This window comes from Sciurus vulgaris (assembly GCF_902686455.1).
Source record: "Sciurus vulgaris genome assembly, chromosome: 10".
Lineage (NCBI taxonomy): Eukaryota > Metazoa > Chordata > Mammalia > Rodentia > Sciuridae > Sciurus > Sciurus vulgaris.
The window spans coordinates 125,708,288-125,730,543 of record NC_136470.1 but is presented as its reverse complement, the minus strand read 5'-3'; the positions used below and the strand labels follow the sequence as shown (position 1 = coordinate 125,730,543).

Genomic DNA, 22,256 nt, shown 5'->3' with positions numbered 1-22,256 from the left:
TACTCAGATTTCCTCAATTTTCATAAACACATATAAAAACAGACACTTGTGGCATATCAAGTTTAACACTGCTGTTGCATGTAGTAATATTGCTTTATGCATTTCTGATAGGGTATGCCTACAGATAGAATTAGGGAATCATAAGTATATATATGTATATATATATATATACACACACATACCTATATATCTATATAATATATATATATAAATTTATATATATATAAAAATCGAGGTCTTGTGTTTTGCAGTCCTGGAGATTGAACCCAGGTTGCTCTAATACAGAGTTATGTCCCCAGCATAGATTTGTAACTTTTAAAAGAATGATGTTCACTGGAAAATCCATGTTTTCTATTACCGGATGGTAAAATTTAGGTTAAATGTTGATTTTATCTGTGGGATCTGTGTCACTCAGTATGTAGTAAAATGACTTGAAAATTATCAGAAATCTTAGCAAATTTTACGTTGGCACATATTTAGAATTCAAGAAAATTTACTGGAAAAGTATACATGTAAATATTATGTGCATTTGTGCATATTATTACATGATGATTGTTAATTGTGGTTTTTCAGCACAAATGTTAAATTACCTGTTCTACTTTCCCTTTTTTTAGGATGTGTTTAGCTTTCAAGTGTTTCCTGATATGAATCCTATCAAAATAAATGAACTGGCAATCCAAAAACGTTTGACTATTCATGGGAAGGAAGATGAATCTAGCCCCTATGACTATGTGTTGCAAGTCAGTGGGAGAGTAGAATATGTATTTGGTGATCATCCACTAATTCAGTTCCAGGTATGTGTGTTAACTGCCAGTTTACCAAAAAAGTATATGTATAGGTATTTAATTTTTATTTCTGATTGTAAATATGTGTGCCTATCATGGAACATTTGGTACCTACAGAAAATTATGCTGAGATTATCATTGTTAATGTACTCAAGTTTTTTTCATTTTTTTGTAGTAATGTATTTTTAACATAATGATTATATACATGTTAATATGCATCTAAACGTGTTTACATTTAACTTTTTCAACTGTTTCAGTTGGTGTTCTATCATAATTGTTTTCCTGTAGCATTATGAAATCTTAGCACAATTTGAGTAGTTGTTTACTATTTCCTCATATAAACATGATTTAAATGTGAAATATTTTAGGGGAGCTGAAATATATTCAAAGTTGATTAAATGGTCAGTCATTGAATCATATAAAAACTTATTTGTATAAAAATGCTAAAAACTTGTTATTTATTTTTTAAAGTAATTAGGGGTGGGTATTGGGGATTGAATCAGGGCTTTATGCACGTTAAACATGCATTCTACCACTGAGTTACATTCCCTGTCCAGTGAAGTAACATTTCAACTTTTTATTGTGAATTAGCATACTTTTAAATTTCAGTCTGTAATATTTATGTCTATAATCTCCTTACTCCTTTTTGTTGTTTCTATTTGTAGTAGGAATTTTGCATGCATTCAGTCCTAAAATGTCTTCCTCAATCTTTGAGGTATTTATTTTCATTTAGTCATGAGTTATTTGAGTATATACTTTATGCAAGGTAATACATTGCCTCTGATTATTTTTGGAATAAAGTGGAATTTAAATAAGAGGTTTCAGTACAATGTCCCTTTCCCCACAGGTTTTGTTTCCTGGCTTTGTCTTCAAGGAACTTAGAGATATTTTCATTGAAATTACATTTATAGACTGAAAAATGGTTATTATGTAAGGAATAATAGAACTAGTTCCAAATTGGAGGTCAACAGTAACAGGATTTGAATTCTGTTCTTTTGTTATATTGCTATTTTGTTTTATACAAGGGGATATAAACATGCAAAATATAAAATGATGTCCGAGAATGATAGCTGAAATTTATTAGCAGGCAACTGAATTTTATGCTTTGTCGGGTTTCTGGCATGCCCTTAATTTTTGTAGTTTAGCAGGTAGAAGATGTAAGAGCAGTTTTAACTTGTGTGAATAGCTTTGGGAGCTGAGACATTCTGATAGTAAGTGATTCAACCATGAGAAGGAGGAAGAAGACAAGTGCTTGGTGGGCAAGAGAGAAGAACTGAATTATCTTTGTGTTCTGCTGTCATTCAAGTACCATCCATTAAAGTTATTTTAAAAATAACTTTCTAGATAGAATACAATACATTGAATCACGCTTTGAAGCTATATAGGAAATTTATTCTCTTGAGGAATACATTGGATTCCTGTTTGTTTGTTAGGAATCTTTGTTAATATGAATAATCACCTCTTTTTAAAATGCCTTTGAAGAATCCCCTGTCTTCATGGTAATAAGATAGATTTTAGGATGGAATGACTAATAAATTTTGTTTTGTTTGTTTTCTGGCTGGGGAGACAGCAAAAAATGCTCTCCTAGAACCCTGTGCTGAAAAAGGTTCACATAGAACCTCAGGAATGCACAGGAAAATATGAATCTGCCACATGTGAATCACATTTTCACCTTTCCTAGCCGACTGGCTTAAATATGACTTTGACTTTAGATAAGTGGATTTAAATCCAGGTCTTAAAGATAATAGGTGTGTAACCTAACCCTTCTGAGTTTCATTTTTTAAGCTATTAATAATAGATTATTAATAATCTCTCTGGATGAATGTTGTGAGGATTATAAGGGTAACTGTTTTATGGGTTGTGATGTTAAATTATCATGTTAATATTGAGCTGTTAAAATGTGCTTTTACAGTGCACATGGTATGATGTTGCTCAAATGAGTTTTTCCTTTTTTTGTAGGGTTGGGGAATACTAGGCAATGAACCCAGTGGTGCTTATCACTGAGCTACTTCCCCAAACCTTTTAATTTTTTATTTTGAGACAGGGTCTTACTAAGTTTCTGAGACTGACCCCAGCCTTGGATCCTCCTGTATTGCTGGGATTACAGGCATGCATCACCATGCCTGACTGAAATTAATTTAGTCTGTTTTAAGTATTTGTCTGAAAATCCACACCTTTTTCTTTCTTGCTATCGTAGTATATCCGGAACTGTGTAATGAACAGGACCTTACCCCATTTTATACTTGTGGAATGCAGTAAGATAAAGAAAATGTATGAACAGGAAATGATTGCCATAGAGGCTGCCATAAATCGGAATTCATCTAACCTTCCCCTTCCCTTACCACCAAAGAAAACACGAATTATTTCTGTAAGTTTCATGTGTGAACCTTTGGTAACCCCAAAAGGCATGTGATTTTTTTGTTAAGTTATATCTATGTCTCACACATATTTCCTTTCCTCACTTCTCCTTCTGTGAAAACTTAGGCACGTTTGCCAAAAACTCATTACCAGTTACTTAAAATTAACTTTCTAGCTATTATTTTTCTTGCTTAAGCTACAAATAAATGTAAATGTGCCATTTATATTTTTGTGCCCTTGCCCAAAAAAGTGCCATCAAATTAGAGATTGGATGTTAAACATAGAACTTAAATGATTTTTCTAGTAGAAAAGTTGGATGTACAGAAACATTAGAATTACCAGTATATGCAATTTTTATCAATTTAACCGAAGTAGTATTTTTGGTATGATTTCCCTGTGTTCTTAATATTGAATTCTTTCAGTATTAAACATGCATCAAAGGCACTTATTTCTTCAGAACATGTGTGGGTGCATTTGAATCATTAACATTTTCATCACTCAGTCTTTACAAATCGATATTTAATTGCTCCTTGATGATATATCTCTGTATTAAAGTAAATGGTCAGTTTATCCAGAATTTTTAATACTGCTTGTTATGCTTTTTATTTTAGTGAGATCTCACAGTAGTAGAATATGTTGTATGGCGAAACATTTGCCCTGAAATCAAGTGCTAGTGATTACAATGCTTAATTTAATATATGTGATTTTTTGTTGTTAGTTCAGAGCCCTGTTTTCATAATTTTGGCAATAGACATGAGAACTTATAGATTACTTCATTGTTGTAGAATCTTAATTTCTCTCTTTAAAATAGCTCTATATTTATTTCATTCTTTTACAGCATGTGTGGGACAATAACAACCCTTTTCAAATTGTCTTGGTTAAGGGAAATAAACTTAACACAGAAGAAACTGTAAAAGTGAGTACTTCTTAAGATTTGAATTTGCCATGTGCTCTATTATTTGAATAATTCACTCATGTGCTCCATAGTGTCATAGTGGAGATTAAACTTCACCCATATCCATCATTTACATGAGATAGAATATGGCAATATTTTGCAAAACTATTGAGTATTTTTGTTTGTTTGTTTTAAAGCATTCTTAGAATAGTTGAAGATCTCCTGGAAAGGCTGATACCATTTTTCCGTTATATAAAATACATTATTTTTATAGCAGGAATTCAACAAGTAAAATTTGAACTAAAACTATAGATCGCAAGCAAGCTTACTGTTCTATCATCCTTGCCTATAGCTGCATTCAGCCTCTTCACTCAGTGTTATTTTTTCTCCTTTAAACTTGCCTGAGCACAGAGGAACCATAATAACCATTTCCTGGGGACAATGGATGATATTACATTAAAGACACCAAGTTGTTAAAGCATGGGGACTTTATTGCACAATCCTATACAATTAAATGAGACCTTGTAAGGCATTTAGCCTCAAAGGGTAAAGGCATTTTGTTTGCCTATTTTGTTAGGCAAGAAATTTGAGAGAAGAGTTTTATGACCCAAGGAAACGATTCAGTTAGTTTGAAATGTTTGGTGATATTCAGGGCCACCTTGCCAAATATTACTGGTCACTTGCTTTTTGTATATGGACATTAAAGATTCTTTGGGAGAGTGGAAAGGTTCTTACTAAGGGGTAGGGTTGGGGTAATGGAGAGATGTAAGTCAAAGGCTACAAGAAGGAACAGTTATTTTGAATGAATAATTCTAGACATCTAATGTACAACATGAGGACTATAGTTAATAATATTGTATAGTGGAAATTTGCTAAGTGTAGATTTTAAGTACTCCTAATAAAAGTACTTAAAGTTAAGTGTGTTATGTGTAATGATGGATATGTTCATTTACTTGACTATAGTAATCACATGTATATGTATATTAAGGCATTATGTTGTATACCTTAAATATATACAATTAAAAAGATTCTTGCCAGGCATGGTGGCACATGCATGTAATTCTAGTGACTTGAGAGGCTAAGGCAGGAAGATCATAAGTTTAAGAGCAACCTCAGCAACTTAGTGAGGCCCTAAGCAATTTAGTGAGATTGTTTCAAGATAAAAAAATTTTAAAAATGGGGGTCTGAGTATGTGGCTCAGATGTTAAGCACCCCTACAATAAAATCCCCAGTGCCAAATATAAAAATAATAAAAAACGTTCTTTGAGTAGCTGTCATTCCTTTGGTCTTATGTTCTCAGCCAAATTTTTCTTTTTAATGAATGTGCTTATGGCCAATTTTCCTGTTTTGTATTTTAGTGGTAACTTTCTCTCACCTAACCACTGAAGCACATCCTCAGTCCTTTTCATTTTTTATTTTGTGGACAGTGTCTCGCTAAGTTGCTTAGAGCCTTACTAAGTTGCTGAGGCTGACTTTGAACTTGGGATCCTCCTGCCTTAGCCTTCCAAGTCATTGGGATTACAGGCACGAGCCTCTGCACCTGATTATTTTTCTCTTTTAATTAAAATTTTCTTTATTAATTATTTTCAATTGCAAAACTATAACATGTTTGCTACAAGTAGAAAAAAGTGAAAACGATTAAGAAAAAAAAAGGTACTAATCTTAATTTCAAATCACAAGGCATATAAGTCTTGTGAGTATCCTCCATGTTTATACAAATGTCTGTAAACACATGGTGTGGGAATTGCATAGGTTTTAGTTGTATTTCTTTAGTTGATTACTTTGGTAAAAACCAAACAAATGATTCCATATACACATTATTTTGTAATCTGTTTAATACATGTTGGACATTCCTATCTATTAGAAAATATTCAGTAGAGTTCCTTGGGGATTTCATTCTATTTTGTTTGTTTGGTTTTGGTACCAGGGATTGAACCTAGGGATTCTTAACCACTGAATCTCATCCCCAGTCCTTTTGTTTTTTTATTTTGGGACAGTGTCTCACTAAGTTGCTTAGGTCCTTGCAAAGTTGCTGAGGTTGATCTAGAACTTGTGATCTTCCTGCCTCAGTCTTCTGAGTTGCTGAAATTATAGGTATGCAGCACAATACCCAACTGGGGATTTCATTCTTGCAGGCAGAAGTCACATAGTCAAATTTATTTTTAAGTCACATGGAATATAATATATATACACATAAGTAGGCTTTTATGTACTGATTTCTATCTATGGATCTGTAATATATAGGGTAACAAGTAGTAGTTCCTATTTGTTCTTTTTTTTTTTTTTTTTTTTTTGCAGTGCTGGGGATTTGAACCCAGGGCCTTGTGCTTGTGAGGCAAGCACTCTACCAACTGAGCTATATCCCCAGCCCCCTACTTATTCTTTCAAATTGTAGGTTATCATGTCTGTCTTCTAAAGATAATTTATCAGTTATTTATTTTTAAATGGTGCAGGAGATTGAATCCAGGGCCTTGCACATGCTAGGCAAGCACTCAATCTTTCAACTATATCTCTAGCCCTGAAGATAATTTATCAGTTCTTTAATTCTTTTGTAGTTGGTACTTTCTATAATCATTTATTATTATTCAGTTTCTTCCTCAATTAGACTTCATTACATTCTTTATTTTCTCAAGAAGTTTTTTCTTTGTCATTGGCAAAATACCTAAAATCATTGTTCATACCTTCTACCAGTTTCTATCACCTATCAAGCTGCATTAGTTGTTCGCGGTTATCTATTTATAGAGAGAAATATTGGGCTTAATAACATGTACTATTGATTGTAGTTTTCCCAACCCTACCCTATATAACTCTCTAGATCTCCCCCCATGATATTATATAGCTGAATTTGAGTAAGTTCAATGCATTTATGATACTCCTTGCTGTATGAATTATGTGTTCTGGTATAATGTTAAACAGAAGTATGGGGAAAAAAGTGGCAATTTTATATTTTTCTTTCCAAATTGTTTTCTTTCCTTAATGCCCTCACTAGGACTTCAGGTACAATGTTTAATAGTAAAAATGATGACAGTAGATGAATTACTCAGTGTTCTCCAGAGAAACAGAGCCAATAGGAGAAAGATATATGGAATAGACATACATAATATGTTTATGACATGGATATACATAATATATGTATATATTGGTATATATCACATGAAAATGAAAATACATAAATAGTAATTATAAGGAATTGGCTTATATGATTATGGAAATGAACAATACCATCTCAAAATCTTCAGACTAAATCAACAAACTGAAGACCCAGGAGAGCTAATGGTTTAGTTCTAGTCTCAGTCTGAAAGTCAGAAAACCAAGAAAAAGCCAGTGTCCCAGTCACAAGACAATCAGACAGGAAAAATTCTCTTCTACTCAGGAGAGGGAGATCCATTTTGTTCTAGTCATGAGTTCAACCAGTTGAATGAGGCCAGTCCACACTGGGGAGGGCAATCTGCTTTACTCAATCTTTGGATTTAAATGTTAACCATATCTAAAACGCCTGGAGTGAGTAACATTTGACCAGATATCTCAACAGAAGCACCCAGAATAATGTTTGACTAAATATCTGGGCACCTTGTGGTGTAATCAAATTGACACATAGAATTAATCATCATAGTACACAATCCTCATTTGTTCTTAATCTTACTTATTTGTTTGTTTGTTTATTACTGAGGATTTAATCCAATGATGTTCTCCTACTGAGCTACATCTCTAGCCCTTTTTATTTTTTGCTTTGAGACAGGGTCTTGCCAAGTTGATGAGGCTGGCCAAACTTAGCAATCCTCCTGCCTCAGCCTCCTGAGTTGTTGGGAAGTGTGTGCCAGTGCTCCCAGTCTTGTTCTTAATCATAAAGGAAAGGATTATTAAAGAAATTCTCCTCCTAGTTTGCTGAGATTTTTTAATACTGAAAGAATATTACACTTTTTCAAATATGTTTTCTGCATTTATTGTTAAGATCATAAGGTTTTTATATTTTAATCTTGATCTGAGTTTCAAAAGTTGAAACTTGTCTTGCATTTCTGAAATAAACTTCACTTGGTAAAGATATATTAGGCTTTTAATATATTGCTTAATTTGATTTATTAATGTTTTGTTATGGATATTCATCTATGTTCATGGGAAATAGTAGTCTGTACATTACATACAATGTCTTTCTTTCATTTTTGATCAGGATATTATTGACCTTATAAATGAATTGAAAATCCGTCCCCTCCTCCATTTTTTGTACAAGTTTATAGAAGATTGGTATTATTTATTTCTTAAATGGTTTGATAGGATTTACTCCAAATTATCTGAGCCTTGAGTTGTCTTTGTGACAAAACTTTTAATTTCCTTAGTGAATAGGTAGTAGTCATATTATCTATTTATTTTGTGTCAGTTTTGATGATTTTTGTTTTCCAGGTAATGTTTGTTTAACTTGTTGCATTTTTGGCATAAAGTTCGTTAATAGCCCATTATATTAGTCTATTGCTGTGTAATAGATAATCACAAATCTAGCAATTTAGACCACCATTTATAAGCTTACCAAGCATTGAGTGTCTAGATCTTCTGTTTTATGCTTTTACAAGGGTATAATCCAGATGTTGGATTATGATTCAGGTATTGTGTACAGTAAGGCTGCATTTCTTTCTGAAGGCTCTGGAAAAGAAATCTGCTTTTAAACAGATTCAAGTTGTTGGCCAAATTCTGTTCCTCATGGTTGTCAAATTAAGGGCCCCGTTCCCTTGCTGGCTCTTAGTTGGGAGTAGCTCTCTTTACTAGAAACTGCTCTTAGGTCCTTGCCCTGTGGTCCTGTGTGATGTTAAATCCAGAAAAAGGATTTCTCAGGTATTGAATCTTTTTCATGCTTTGAATCTCTTGTCAGGAAAACCCTAGTCTCTCTAAAAGGGTTTACCTAATATGCCATTCTCACTGACAATAACTTCTTTTCTTTAAAATCAATTATAGCTTATAATATAAATCCATCACAGGACTCTAATCCATCATATCTTATAGGCTCAGAGATCACACAGGGCCCACGACTCTGTATGAAATCTGAAATGAAAATTCTAGGTGTTCTGTGATGATTCACCACTGCCTCCCTGGCATTTGAATGTCTTCCAGGCCTGTGAGAGTGGTTGGAATTCTGTAGCGTAGGACTTCCTGGTCAGTGTTTTCCCAGTCTTGTGGTATTTCATCATTAATGTATACATCTTAATATTCGGCAGAAGTCTGAACTCTGTGTTGCCCACAATCTAGAAGTTGGCATTAGTGCAAACAGAGCACAAGGAGAAACTATATAGTTACATGCTCTAGTCGGGAAGGAGTCTTTTAATTTCAGAGAGTGCAGTGATTTCCTTTTTTTGTTGTTTATTTTTCTTTTCTCTGTTCTCATTTGTCCTGATCTCCAAGCAGTACTGTGGTAGCAGCAATAGTGGTAGCAAGGACAGCAGTGGCAGTAATGGGAACAGGCAGGCGCCTAAAAATCAGAGTTGAATTTTCCTCTCCAGTAGAGGAGTTTTAGTCCCAAGAGAAAGGAGTAAATCCTTATTGGCTTGTTTTGCCTCTCTTCTTTCTGTTTTTCCAGTGTTCAACATAGTTTGTAGGAATTGTCCATGAATAAGGCCTTAGCTTTCTGTTTGGGTGACAAGTAAAGGGAAGCCTGAGGTTACTAAAGAGTACTTGGAAGATTGCAGAGTGAGAGAAGCTTGAGAAAGCAGCCTTTTAAAGTTATTTATGCAGATAAGCTTATTTCTGAGTTTATCACAGTGACTCAGTAGGCTGAGGCAGGAGGATTGTAAGTTTAAAGCCAGCCTTAGCAATTTAACAAGACTAAGCAATTGAGCAAAACCCTGTCTCAGAATTAAAAAGCAAAAAGATCTGGGGATGTAGCCCAGTCGTACGTATTGTACCCCTGAATTCAGTCACTAGTACACAAACAAAAACTTCATAGGATGTAAATAAGACCCAGAGTCTCAGTTTAAGAGTCAGAATGTTTGGAACACAATTCAGAATTATTTGGTATATAAAGAAGCAGGAAAATCTTAAGTTACACGGACAGTGATAGTTAACAGATGTCAGTGCTGAGATAATTCAGATGTTGGAATTCTCTCACAGAGACCTTAAAACAGTTATTTTAATTATGTACTAACAACTAAGGGTAAACATGCTAGAAAGGAGTATGGTAAGGAAGAAAATCTCATTCGAGATTTTAGAAGCTATGAGGAGGCATCAGATGGAAAATTTAGAACTGAAAAATACAATAACTGAAAATTTTTAAAAAATCTTACTGAATAGACTCAACAGAATGATAACAAGAAAGGAAAATGTTAGAGAATTTAAAGATTAATCGATAGATTTTGTCTAATTTTAACAACAGAAAAATATGAATGGTAGGAAAAATTTTATAAAACTTCAAGGACCTGGGGCATAATACCAGAAGGTCGAACGTATGTGTAGTCTAAATTTCAGAAACAAGAAAAAGAGTATAATTTTTAAAAAAAAAGTATTTAAAGGAAAAAAAATCACATTACTTTCCATGTTGGCAAAGATGTAAGCATACAACTTCAAGAATCCAGTGCATCTCAAACATGATAAACGTAGATATATTGTTTCACATCATCCTACTTCAAGTCCAGTTTTACAGGTTTTAGTAGGCCTTACCTATTAAAATGTATATGCTGAGGAAATTGTATCTTCATCTTTTTATCTTCTTATTTCAGTGCCCAAACACCAAGTAATGTTTATGTAGTGAGTCAATACATTTAATGTAATGGTCTCTAACATCTTTATATACTTAAAGGTCACAAAGCATTCCTCCCATGTGTTAGAACAAATCTACATTTTTATACATTGTGACATAGTAAGAAAGATACATTTGGTCTTTGGAACAGAGCTTCTAAAAACCCTTGTTAATTTCTTCAGTGATAGGAGCATCTTTTATGTATTTATTTATTTATTTATTTTGGTACTGGGGATTGAACTCAGGGGCACTCAACCACCAAGCCACATCCCCACCCTATTTTGTAATTTATTTAGAGACAGAGTCTCACTGAGTTGCTTTGCTGAGGCTGGCTTTGAACTTTGAGATCCTCCTGTCTCAGCATTTTGAGCCACTGGTATTACAGGCGTATGCCACCACATCAACTTTTTTATTTTTTATTTTTAAAAATAATATTATGTGTAATCCCAAATTACATGTCATGACACAAGAGCTTCTAAGAAAATCCTTCAAATCTGAGTAGTGATAAAGAGTGTTTTTTGTTTTGTTCTAGTACTGGAGATTGTACCAAGGGTACTGTTTTAGTCAGCTTTTTCCCTGGTATGACTAAAAGACCTGAAAAGAACAGTTTTAGGAGGAAAAGGTTATTTGTGGGCTCACAGTTTCAGAAGTCTCAGTCCATAGATGGTGATTCCATTTCTCAGGGCCCGAGATGAAGCATAACGTAATGATAGAATTGTATGGCAGAGGAAAGCAGCTAGGGACATGGGAGGGGGTGGGGGGGTTGCTCAACAAGGACTAAATATAAACCCCAAAGGCATGCCCCCAGGGACCCACCTCCTCCAGCCACACCCTACTTGCCTCTCAGTTAAGCCCTATCAGGGGATTTATTTACTGATTGGGTTAATAACCTAAGTATTCAGCTTTAAACATTCTTGCATTGTTTCACACATGAGCTTTTGAGGGACACCTCACATCTAAACCATAAGAGATACTATTCCACTGAGCCTCATCACCAGCCCTTTTTATTCTTTATTTTGAGACAGTGCCTCATTGAGTTGTGATCCTCTTGCCTCAGCCTCCCAAGTTGCTAGGACTACAGGTGTATACCACCATGCCTTGCCAATAGGAATATTTTAAATATGCATATATATGTATAGGAGATGATGGTGGCAAAAAAAAAAACCTACATAGCTTTTGAAATGGGCCATTGGTTACCAGAGATATGTACCTTGTAGTTAAAGGACTGGAACTTTCAGCCTCACCTCCTTATCCACAGGTCAAGAGAGGCTAGAGATGAACTTACTCACAAGTGACCTATGACTTAATGAGCCACAACTAAAATGGAACTTATAATCAGTGGGGTTCGAAGGGTTTCTGGGTTGATACATACATCCATATGCTGAGAGAAGGGAATATCCAAGCTCCTTGGGAACAGAAGTTTCTGTGCTTGGTAACTTCTCATCTGGCTGTTCATTTCTGTGCTTTCTAATATCCATTATAAACTGGTAATTAATTGTGTTTCCCCTGAGTTTTGTAAGCCATTGGACTCCATTATTGAATATGAGGGGATTATGGGAACTCTAATTGATGATCAGTTGAACAGAAGTAGTGATGATGATCTGGGACTTGCATTTGGTCTTTTTATTCTTTTTGGTACTGGGGAATTGAACCCAGGGATGCTTAACCACTGAGCCACACTTCCAGCCCCTTTTTTTTTTTGAGACCAGGCATTACTAAATTGCTGAGACTTGCTTTGAACTTGCCATCTTCCTGCCTTAGCCTTCCGAGCCGCTGTGATTACAGATGTGTGTCACCACACCCAGCTGGGATTTGTACTTGGTATCTGAAGTGGGGGGCAGTCCTGTGGAACATGTGGGGACTGCACTAATTCTAAGTAATTAGTATCAGAATTGAATTGTAGGACAGACCCAGTTGATGTCCAAAGAATTGGTTGGTGTGGGGAAAAAACACATTTGGTGTCTGAAGTATCAGTGTAGAAGAAACAATTTTCCTGTTTTACAAGTGGTTAAGGATGCAAAGCTATACTTTATGAAGTATACTTTATACTTAATGAAAACATGGGAATTCAGCTTATTTATGCTACTGATTTTTTTTGTGTCTAATATCTAAAGGCAAAAATGTAGTGGATTTTGGCCATATTGTGGAACAAGAGGAAATTAAGGTGTTGATGTTGTGAAAAAAATTCCTATCTTGCCCAACACAGAACATTTTTAATTGGTGAGTATAGGAACTCAGCTTGTGTGTTGGCTGGCACCTACCTATTGTAGCACAGTGGCAAGTCCTTTGCATGATGAAACCTACTTCTCTTGCTCTCCTAATGTTGTAGGGCTTGTGAAAAAGTGTCTGATTGGTAGTTTACTGAAGTTGGATAATAAAACGCATGACTGTATGAAGCATGATGGTACTTTAAAATTCTTGACTTTTCAGGAGACTGAAAAATTCATGTTGTATAAGTTTAGAGAATAGATTTTCCTTTTCCTTTTCCAAAAATAATTAAAAAAAAAATACTGGGCATAGAACCGAGGGCCTTGCACATGCTAGGCAAGTACTTTACCACTGAGCTACATCCCAGCCCCCAAACAAAAACTTCTTAATGCTTGTTATCCTGGGAGATTCTAAGTTCAGAAAACAAAATTTTAATTATTTCATTGTAAATGTAGATCATTTTTTCTATTCTTATTTATTTTTAAGTATTTATCAAATCTTTTTAGTGAATTACTTGGAGATTTCCAAAGCAAAATTAGTCTTAATTCCTTGGTCTCAGTATTCACAATTTGACTCTTAAAGAGTGATCTCATTTTTCCAGTAAATTTTTCAGAATATGCAAGTTCTTTCTTTTTTCTTTTCTGTTACCAAACCCAAGTTATACTGGTTATTATTTATTTATTTATTTTTTTAATCGTTACTAAACCCAGGTTATACTGTTTATTTTTTAACAGGTCACATCCTTTGCTGTGGTTCTTCACAGACAGTATAGGCCTTTTCTAGCCCTTTGTACTTCAGGTTTCTTTCTTTTCTTTTGTTTTCTTTTTTTTAAAGCTTTATAGTCAGCTTATCCATAATACTACTTTATCCCCTATCTCTGAATTTTGCCAGAAATTTGTCAATGTAAATAAGTAGCATTTTTTAGTTTAGTATAATTTTCCAAATATTATTAGCTAATATTTATTTAGAACTTATATGATGGGTACTTGTTATTTCTCGAAGTTTGTCAAACAACAAAACATACTAAGCAATTTATTTTATTTATTTATTTATTTTTAAGCCTTTTGTAGTTGTAGAAGGACAGAATGCCTTTATTTTATTTGTTTATTTTTATGCAGTGCTGAGGATTAAACCCAGTACCTCACACATGCTAGGCAAGTGCTCTGCCACTGAGCTATAGCCCCAGACCAGCAATTTATTTTAAATAGCTTGTCTTTATCACCACAACTTTGAAAACTATTTGTTTTAACTTGTAATTTTCTGAAAATACTATATTTAAATTCCATATATTTCAGGTGACAAATTCATACATCTATAAGGTCACTAGGAAGAAGAAATACTATTTTTATCCTGAAATTCCTATTTTTCAACCCCCACACAACAAATACAAAATGTATTTTATGTGTTTTATTTATTTATGATTTACTTAATAACATTTCACAGATGATTTGAGGTGATGTCTCTCTCTCCCCCTCTCTACATCTTTCTCTCAACACACAATACATAGTTTTGCATTTTTAAAAAAGGAGAACATTTAACGGACAACAAATTAAAAACCATCATTAGCAAGTTTCCTAGTAAGTATGTATGTAGTAAGATCCTTCTTGATCTTATTAATTACTTGAGGTGGGCTCCATATTTGGCCCTCTTCTTGGTATAGAAGTAGTGGACAGAGCAAAGGGAAAACTTGATCAGTTATAATATTTAGACTGCTGTAAGATAAAAACAGCCTAGTTCTTCATAAGTTTGTAGTTCATGATTCCATAAATTGAGAGAAGCATTTCATGAATCTTTCTGAGGAAGACACAGTGGGTGATTTTTGAGCACCAGGACTACTGCCAGCATCACAGTAGTAGGTAAAACATTGTTTTACTTACGTGTTTCCTATAATGTCTTTCATTAGGTAGACACAAAATACCATATTGACTGCACAATTAAGAAAAGGTCATTCTATGAGACACCAAATTAATTTGGTCCAGTTTCCATACTCAGCCTTGTGATGGTTTATCTTTATTTGAATATTAGTATTTGAACTTACCAAAGAAATATATAGCATATCCTTCAGGAAATTCTGTACTCAAAACTGGGCTTGGGGTAGGATTGAGCAGCAGACACTTTGTTGTGTCTATTTAGATCAAATATATACTGAGCCTAGGGTGGAGTTAGTCATCTTATGGATTCATAATATGAGTAGATGATACTTCTCCCTACCCCTTCCTGCCTTTTATGGAACTGTGTGGAGTGTCAGGTGCCTATGAAGTAACCTGCATTTTCCAGGAAAAAAAAAAAAAAAATTCTTAAAAATGTCTCTATACCATCCCAACACATACCCTGTTCTTAGTCTGTACCCCACCCCACACACGATGTCACTATTTAGTAATAACGGTGTATTTCTCTTTGGTAAGTATTGAATTCTTATTTTTAGGTACATAATTTGATCTTCTGAATGATTTATTTTCCTTATGAGTAACAGTGGAATAGTATTTCATTGTTCTGATGTTCTGTAACTTACAAATAGAATAAATTGCTAGGAAGAATCTTGTCACATCAGCATGTCATATTGGAGTAACAGGAGACCTGACAAAAAAGCTTAAACAGGGCATCAAAAGAAATTGTGTAGCTTTAGTGAATGTGACAGGCTGATTATCTCATAGTAAACATTAGAAGTTCTGATCAGTGAAGGAAAGAAGAATAAGAAATGATTTTTCTAGTGATGGAATAATTATTTTACATTTGTAATTGGTCAGTTATGGTGCTTTTGCCCAGAATCATGTGGCATGGAGAAGAAGCAGGTAATTAGGTTCATCCAGGATGTGGATGTCTAGATGAGTGTGAAAAGGAGAGACAGGCACTTGCAGAGAGTTTTGGTGACAGTGAAGATAAAGCTGATGGAGAAGTGGAGAAGTAGGTTGTTGGTTGTTGTAATCAGTTATTAAAAGAGGCCTTGTGCTCGCTTTGACAGCACATACACTAAAATTGGAACGATACAGAAAAGATTAGCATGGCCCCTGCGCAAGAATGACATGCAAATTCGTGAAGCATTCCATATTTTTTATATACAATGGAATATTACTCAGCCATAAAGAAGAATAAAATTACTGCATTTGCAGGCAAATGGATGAAATTGGAGAATATCATGCTAAGTGAGATAAGCCAATCTCAAAAAACCAAAGGACGAATGATCTCCCTGATAAGTGGATGATGATACATAATGGGGGGTGGGAGGGAGGCAAGAATGGAGGAAGGAGGGACTGTATAGAGGAAAAAGATGGGTGGGAGGGGTGGGGGGAAGGAAAAAATAACAGACTGAATCAAATACCATTACCCTATGAAATGTATGATTGCACAAATGCCTCTACTTCATGTACAAACAGAGAAACAAGTTGTACCCCATTTGTTTACAATAAAAAAATTTTAAAAATAAAAAAAAAAAGAGGCCTTAATGAGGGCAAGTCTGTTTTACTGTGGAAATGTTGGAATGATTTGGAAGAGAAGGTTGTTGAACACTGAGATGTGAGAATTAGTGATTTGGAGGTGCTAAGACATGGGGAAGTCAAATACAAGATGTGACTGGAAAAGGCTGAGGGAAAGGAGTAGAGAGTTTGAATTCAAGAAATTTAGAAGTCAGATGAGTTGTTCGCCTCAGGCATGTGGGCCCTACCTCAGCATCTCTCAGTTGATTTTCCTGTCACTTAGTGTTCTTCAGACCTTGGAAAGCAGTTACTGAGTATTCTCCTTACAAGGAACTTGAAAAGCTGTATCACCTCAGCTTACGATTGCCAAGCCTTTTTCTCTAGACACCAGATATTTATTCAGCTCCAACTGCTGTTTTCACTCACTATATATACATTTCCAAAGCCAACTCTTATTTAGTGTCCCCAATTTGTTCTTTTCCCATTTGGCTGCCTTTCCTCTTATATTTTGTAAAGAACTAGAGTTGCCCCAGTGCCTTACCATGTCTAATCAGTTGAGCATATCTCCTTGAGCATACCTCATTAACACCCTGCCCTATGCATTCCTTTGTCATCTTCCTGACCTTCAGTCCTTAATCTTTCCCCAAAATCACAGCAGCAGCCTCCTACCACCCTCCTTCCCTCTAGTTTAACATTCTCCCTTACAGCCAAACATTTCTACATCCTGAAGTGGAGCTTTTAATTGTTTGTTATATTCCTACTTAGTATTCCTAAATGCAATGACTTCGACCTTTACAAAAATGTTTGGTTTAACAGTGGTAGAGCCTTTCTAACCTTCTGATAAATTTGAACTCCTCTCCACTGTGTTTTTGTTAACTGATACTTAGTCTGCCTGAGATAAACAAAGAAGGAAAAGAAAACCTGTGAATCCAGGGTGGAAACTAGAGCAGTTTTATGCTCTTTCTTCCTAGCTTATAATTTTACTAACACTAATTACGGTTTATTACATAGTCAAATAGCCACTGTGCTCCAAGTTTTATGTTTTATTTTGTTTAAGCATTTCATCAACTCTTTTGAGGTAGGTTCAGTTATTATTCTTGTTTTAAAAAGATACCCCTAATGAAATGACATTGCTCAGGGTTCTAACACTTGAAAGTGAAGGAGGCAAAATTCTGTAAAATGCAGGTCTTATCCAAGAAAGCCATGTTCTTAATGTCTGTGAAGACTGCCTTCATTTTTAAATCTGAGTGATTTGGGAGTTGATGTAAATTTCATTTAAATGAAGAAACAGTGTTGAGTACATAATGTCATACAAATTTTTGGTTATATGTTTAAGGCTGTGAAATTGATCATTTCTTCAGTCTTAAAGAGTTCACTAGAGATGATACAGACTGATGATGGCTGTTTCCTAATTGCTTTGGAGAAGGTACTTGTTTTATGATTCACTTAAGCAGCTAAATTTTATTTACAGAATAAAGTACTTAGGAAAGTGAACAATGAAATGCATGCTAAAATGCTTTCTCTTAGCTCGGTATGATAGTGTATGCATGTCTAGACTCAGCTATGAGAGGGTTGAAGCAGGAGGAGCTCTTGAACATAGATATTCAAGACTAGCCTGAGCAACTTATCAACACCCTGCCAGGGGCTTATTCCTGTTCTGTCTAGTGGTCTATGTTGGCTGTTAAAATGCTAGTGTTGTTAGTTTTCTTATAGAAAATGTAAGTATAGCATATAAGGTGAATCTACAGATTTCCTAAAAGTGTTGTTATATAAATCCTTCTTTATAATGTTACTTACCATCTTCACAAACTAAAAATGAAAGTCTTTAGATTTTTAAACTCATTTCTGAGTACACAGGAAAATACCATTTAAACTAGTTTAGAGACATGGATTTTAACAAAGGTTGCTTAAGGCTATGGCTATGAGTAAATCTTGAAAGTGCCTGTTTAGAAATAGGGAGGAAAACACAAGTGGTTATTTTTAAAAATAACACACACACACAAAATTGTTTTTATTTGTGCTTTCATTAAATTGGATGAGTTTGGGCATTTTGTCTATATAGAGGATCTTAAATTTGGAGCATATAGATATTTTATGATATTTTATAGAACATAAATTTTTAAATACTATAAAGATAACATAAAATCAGTGGTCATTTAAGGGGATGACAAGTCATCAGTATTCTTGCCATTCTAGTATAAATTATTATTCATATTCTTTTCCATCACATGGTCACAGTGTGAGCATGCTTTCAGTATTTTGATTGATTTCATTTGAGATTATATCATAAATCTGTTTTTCCTTTGTATATACTTCATGATGGACTGAAAGAGACAAAGAGTGTTTACATAGATACAGGTGCCATTCTCTTCATAGTACAGAGCAGGTGATTATGTTAGCTTCTTAGGATGATTTTTGTTTGAGTTTGATAATGGGAGAGACTTGCAGGTTGATAGCCTGCAGGGGAGGGAGATTTTCCCAATGGTAAGGACAAAGGAGCCCAGTTAGAGTGCTTGGGGAGTTGTAGCAGGATGGGCCCAGAGACTTGAATAGAAGGAACACCCCCCCCCCCTTTTTTTTGTAACTGAAGAGAATTAGCTGATGTGTTTACCAGTGTTTTAGTAATCCTTTGTGATCCTTGTTACTATAATCTTAACTGTTTCATAATCCATCGTTTGGAGTAATCGATTTTCTTCTTTTACTGTAAACAAATTTTTTTTTTTTTTTTTTTTCAAATCTCAAACATAAAATTGTTCATAGACCTCCCTGAACCTGTAACACAGGTTACAGATGAGCCTTTAGGGCAAAAATGAAGAACAGTGATATATGGGATAATTATAGGTATACATAAAATATCTTTAGTTGACTCTTAATTTATAATGACAAATTCATAGATTATGTAGAAGTAAAACAAATGTTTGGAGCCTTCTCATTCATTCTTTCTTTCCCAGATATTTAGAAGAGACAGACAAGACCCCAAGTAAATGAAGTCAGTGGGAGTTAAGCACGTGATAGTAGTTTTTATGTTTATTATGTTTGTTTCTTTAACCCTGTTTAACCCATCAACACCCCTGGCATTTCAACCATTGTGTGATTTTGTAGATGGTCTGCTTAATGAAAACAGTTTAAACTAAGCATAGTTGAGTGAATAGCATACTGATCAATTACAGTGTGATGGTCTTACAGAGAAACAGGCTTTCCATAGTTTGTTGTACACATTTCTTCATTCTTCAGAGTAGGAATGTTTTGGTGATACAGTTTTCATGATTGGTGTTTGTTTTCTTCTCTTCCATTGCAGGTTCATGTCAGGGCTGGTCTTTTTCATGGTACCGAGCTCCTGTGTAAAACCATTGTAAGCTCAGAGATATCAGGGAAAAATGATCACATTTGGAATGAACCACTGGAATTTGATATTAATATTTGTGACTTGCCAAGAATGGCTCGATTATGTTTTGCGGTTTATGCAGTTTTGGATAAAGTAAAAACGAAGAAATCAACAAAAACTATAAATCCCTCTAAATATCAGACCATCAGGAAAGCTGGGAAAGTGGTAATGATATTCTAACTTCTGAAAAATTGTTCATACAATCAGATAATTTTAAAACTTTTAGAAAAAATTGAGTAATGTAAGTTAAATTATATCATTTAGTATTTGTCCCTAAGAACTGACTTCAAGAGACAATAAATCTCCATGACTATGCCTTATTCATTCAACATTCTTTTGACCAATTTATTTTAGTAAGTTTCATAATGTATTTCATTACAAATATAACACTTTTAGGAAGATACAGTTAAAAAAGAATGAAATTATGTTAAAATAACTGGTCCACAATCTCTTAATCAAAATTTCAGGTGCAGTTATGTTTGAAGAATTCACCATTTTGTGATATATTAGAAAGATCATAGATTGAACCTCACTCTGCCTACCTTATGGGGTCTAGGGCACAAATGTGTAATGAAACACATCAGCATTTGGAGTAATATGAATATTCATACTAAATGCGGCGAGTAAAGACTATCATTAACTTTTTGTCATCTCTGGCCACATTAGTTATGAACAAAATTTTAGTTTTCAGAGCTTCTTGGATTTTGAAATCCTGAATTAAGGCTGATATATCTGTTCTCACATTTTCATCTTCTATTTCATATTTTTAAACAAGCGTTTTTCAATTTTTCTTTTTTTCTTAAGTTCTTTTTGGGGAGTAAAGATGAATTTTATGTTTTAAAAATATAGTCGCTAAATTTCTCTATAAAAATTTGTGTCCTTTTTTTCTTCACATGGGAATTAAGCATTTCCTCTGGTTTTCTTTTTCTTTTCTTTTCTTTTCTTTTTTTTTTGTCACGGTGCTGGGTATTCAACCCAGGGCCTTGTGCTTGACAGGCAAGCACTCTACTCACTGAGCTATATCCCCAGCCCTTCCTCTGGTTATTATCATATATTCTTTTAAAAGTAAATTTTAATGACTGAAAAGTCACATAAAGTAAGTTCCTTAATTTTTTTCCCTATCTCCATATAGGATTTTCCTCATAGTGTTTGAGTATTTATGAGGTTTTTGATATACCATGGCCAAATTAATGAAATCTTCAAATGTCTTCATAAAAGCCCTACTATTTCAGTGTCTCCTTTTTATCTATATAAATGAATTCTACAGACCTTAGAGACATCCCCTCCTCCCATGTTCATATAGGCTAAAAGTACTTAAAGCATAACCTGATACATATCACTCATATTTTTTTGATATATCACTCATTTTTTAAATTATTTTTTTAGTTGTCAATGGACCTTTATTTTATTTATTTATACGCGGTTCTGAGAATCGAACTTAGTGCCTCACACATGCTAGGCAAGTGCTCTACCACTGAGCCACACAACCCCAGCCCCTCAGATGTGTGTGTGTGTGTGTATGTGTGTGTGGTGCTGGGGATTGAATCCAGGGCCTTTTGAAAGTGAGGCAAACACTCTACCAACTGAGCTATATCCCCAGCCCTAATATATATTTTTTTGATCTTTAAAATTTCCTCATTTTCAAACACTGTACAGGGTATATTTCATTTAATGTTATACTATTTTATTGTGGTATATTAATTGGTTTTTAGGATTTTCCTTTACCATTATAAAGGTGTTAAACATTTTGCCAGGTATGTTTTGTTTTCATTTTTGGTGATTTTTTTGGAAATAATCTAGAAATTCAGAAATATCTAGAATTAACATTGAAACAAAGGACATGAACATGTTCACACCTTGAAGTTCATTCTTAGCATATTTATTCAGTGCTATCTTTTTCAACAGCATTATCCTGTAGCATGGGTAAATACCATGGTTTTTGACTTTAAAGGACAATTGAGGTCTGGAGACATAATATTGCACAGCTGGTCTTCATTTCCTGGTAAGATTTACATCCTAATCCTTAGTGTTAAAGAGTTACTAGCTTTTGACTTATTGATACTGTATCTTTATAATTCACCCTTCTTGAGTCTTAATAAATAAACTGTTACTTTGTGTTTTTGTTTATTGTAAAACAGATTTACACAGATTATTTTCATATACTCATAAAATGATTGTGTTTCTGAGTGTATTTTTTCTTTCAATGAATGTGTTCTTGCTTTAAACATTTTTAGTTTAGTTTAGTGGTGGAGATTGAACCCAGGGCCTCATGCATACTAGGCAAATGCTCCACCATTGAGCTTTATCTCCAGCCAAAAACATTTTGTTTATTCATTTATTTATTTATTTATTTATTTATAGAAATCCTCCTAAGGAAGAATGTCTTTTTTTTTTTTTTTGACACTTTTTTTTAGTTGTCAGTGGGCCTTTATTTTCTTTATATGCGGTACTGAGAATCAAACCCACTACCTCACACATGCTAGGCAAGTGCTTT

General features: G+C 34.2%; 1 protein-coding gene and 1 long non-coding RNA gene across 2 annotated transcripts in view; one reads left to right on the top strand and one right to left on the bottom strand.

Moving 5' to 3' along the window:
• Positions 1-22,256, top strand: part of PIK3CB (phosphatidylinositol-4,5-bisphosphate 3-kinase catalytic subunit beta) — a gene marked incomplete at its 5' end in the record, with an annotated part of 87,526 nt that overhangs the window by 15,923 nt on the left and 49,347 nt on the right. The window contains 5 exon segments of the mRNA XM_079155013.1: positions 615-794; positions 2,983-3,153; positions 3,982-4,059; positions 19,676-19,927; positions 21,668-21,764. Coding sequence (XP_079011139.1) covers positions 615-794; positions 2,983-3,153; positions 3,982-4,059; positions 19,676-19,927; positions 21,668-21,764 — 778 coding nt within the window.
• The window catches only part of LOC306670324, a 49,804-nt gene that overhangs the window by 25,343 nt on the left and 2,205 nt on the right, over positions 1-22,256 (bottom strand). The window lies entirely within an intron of this gene.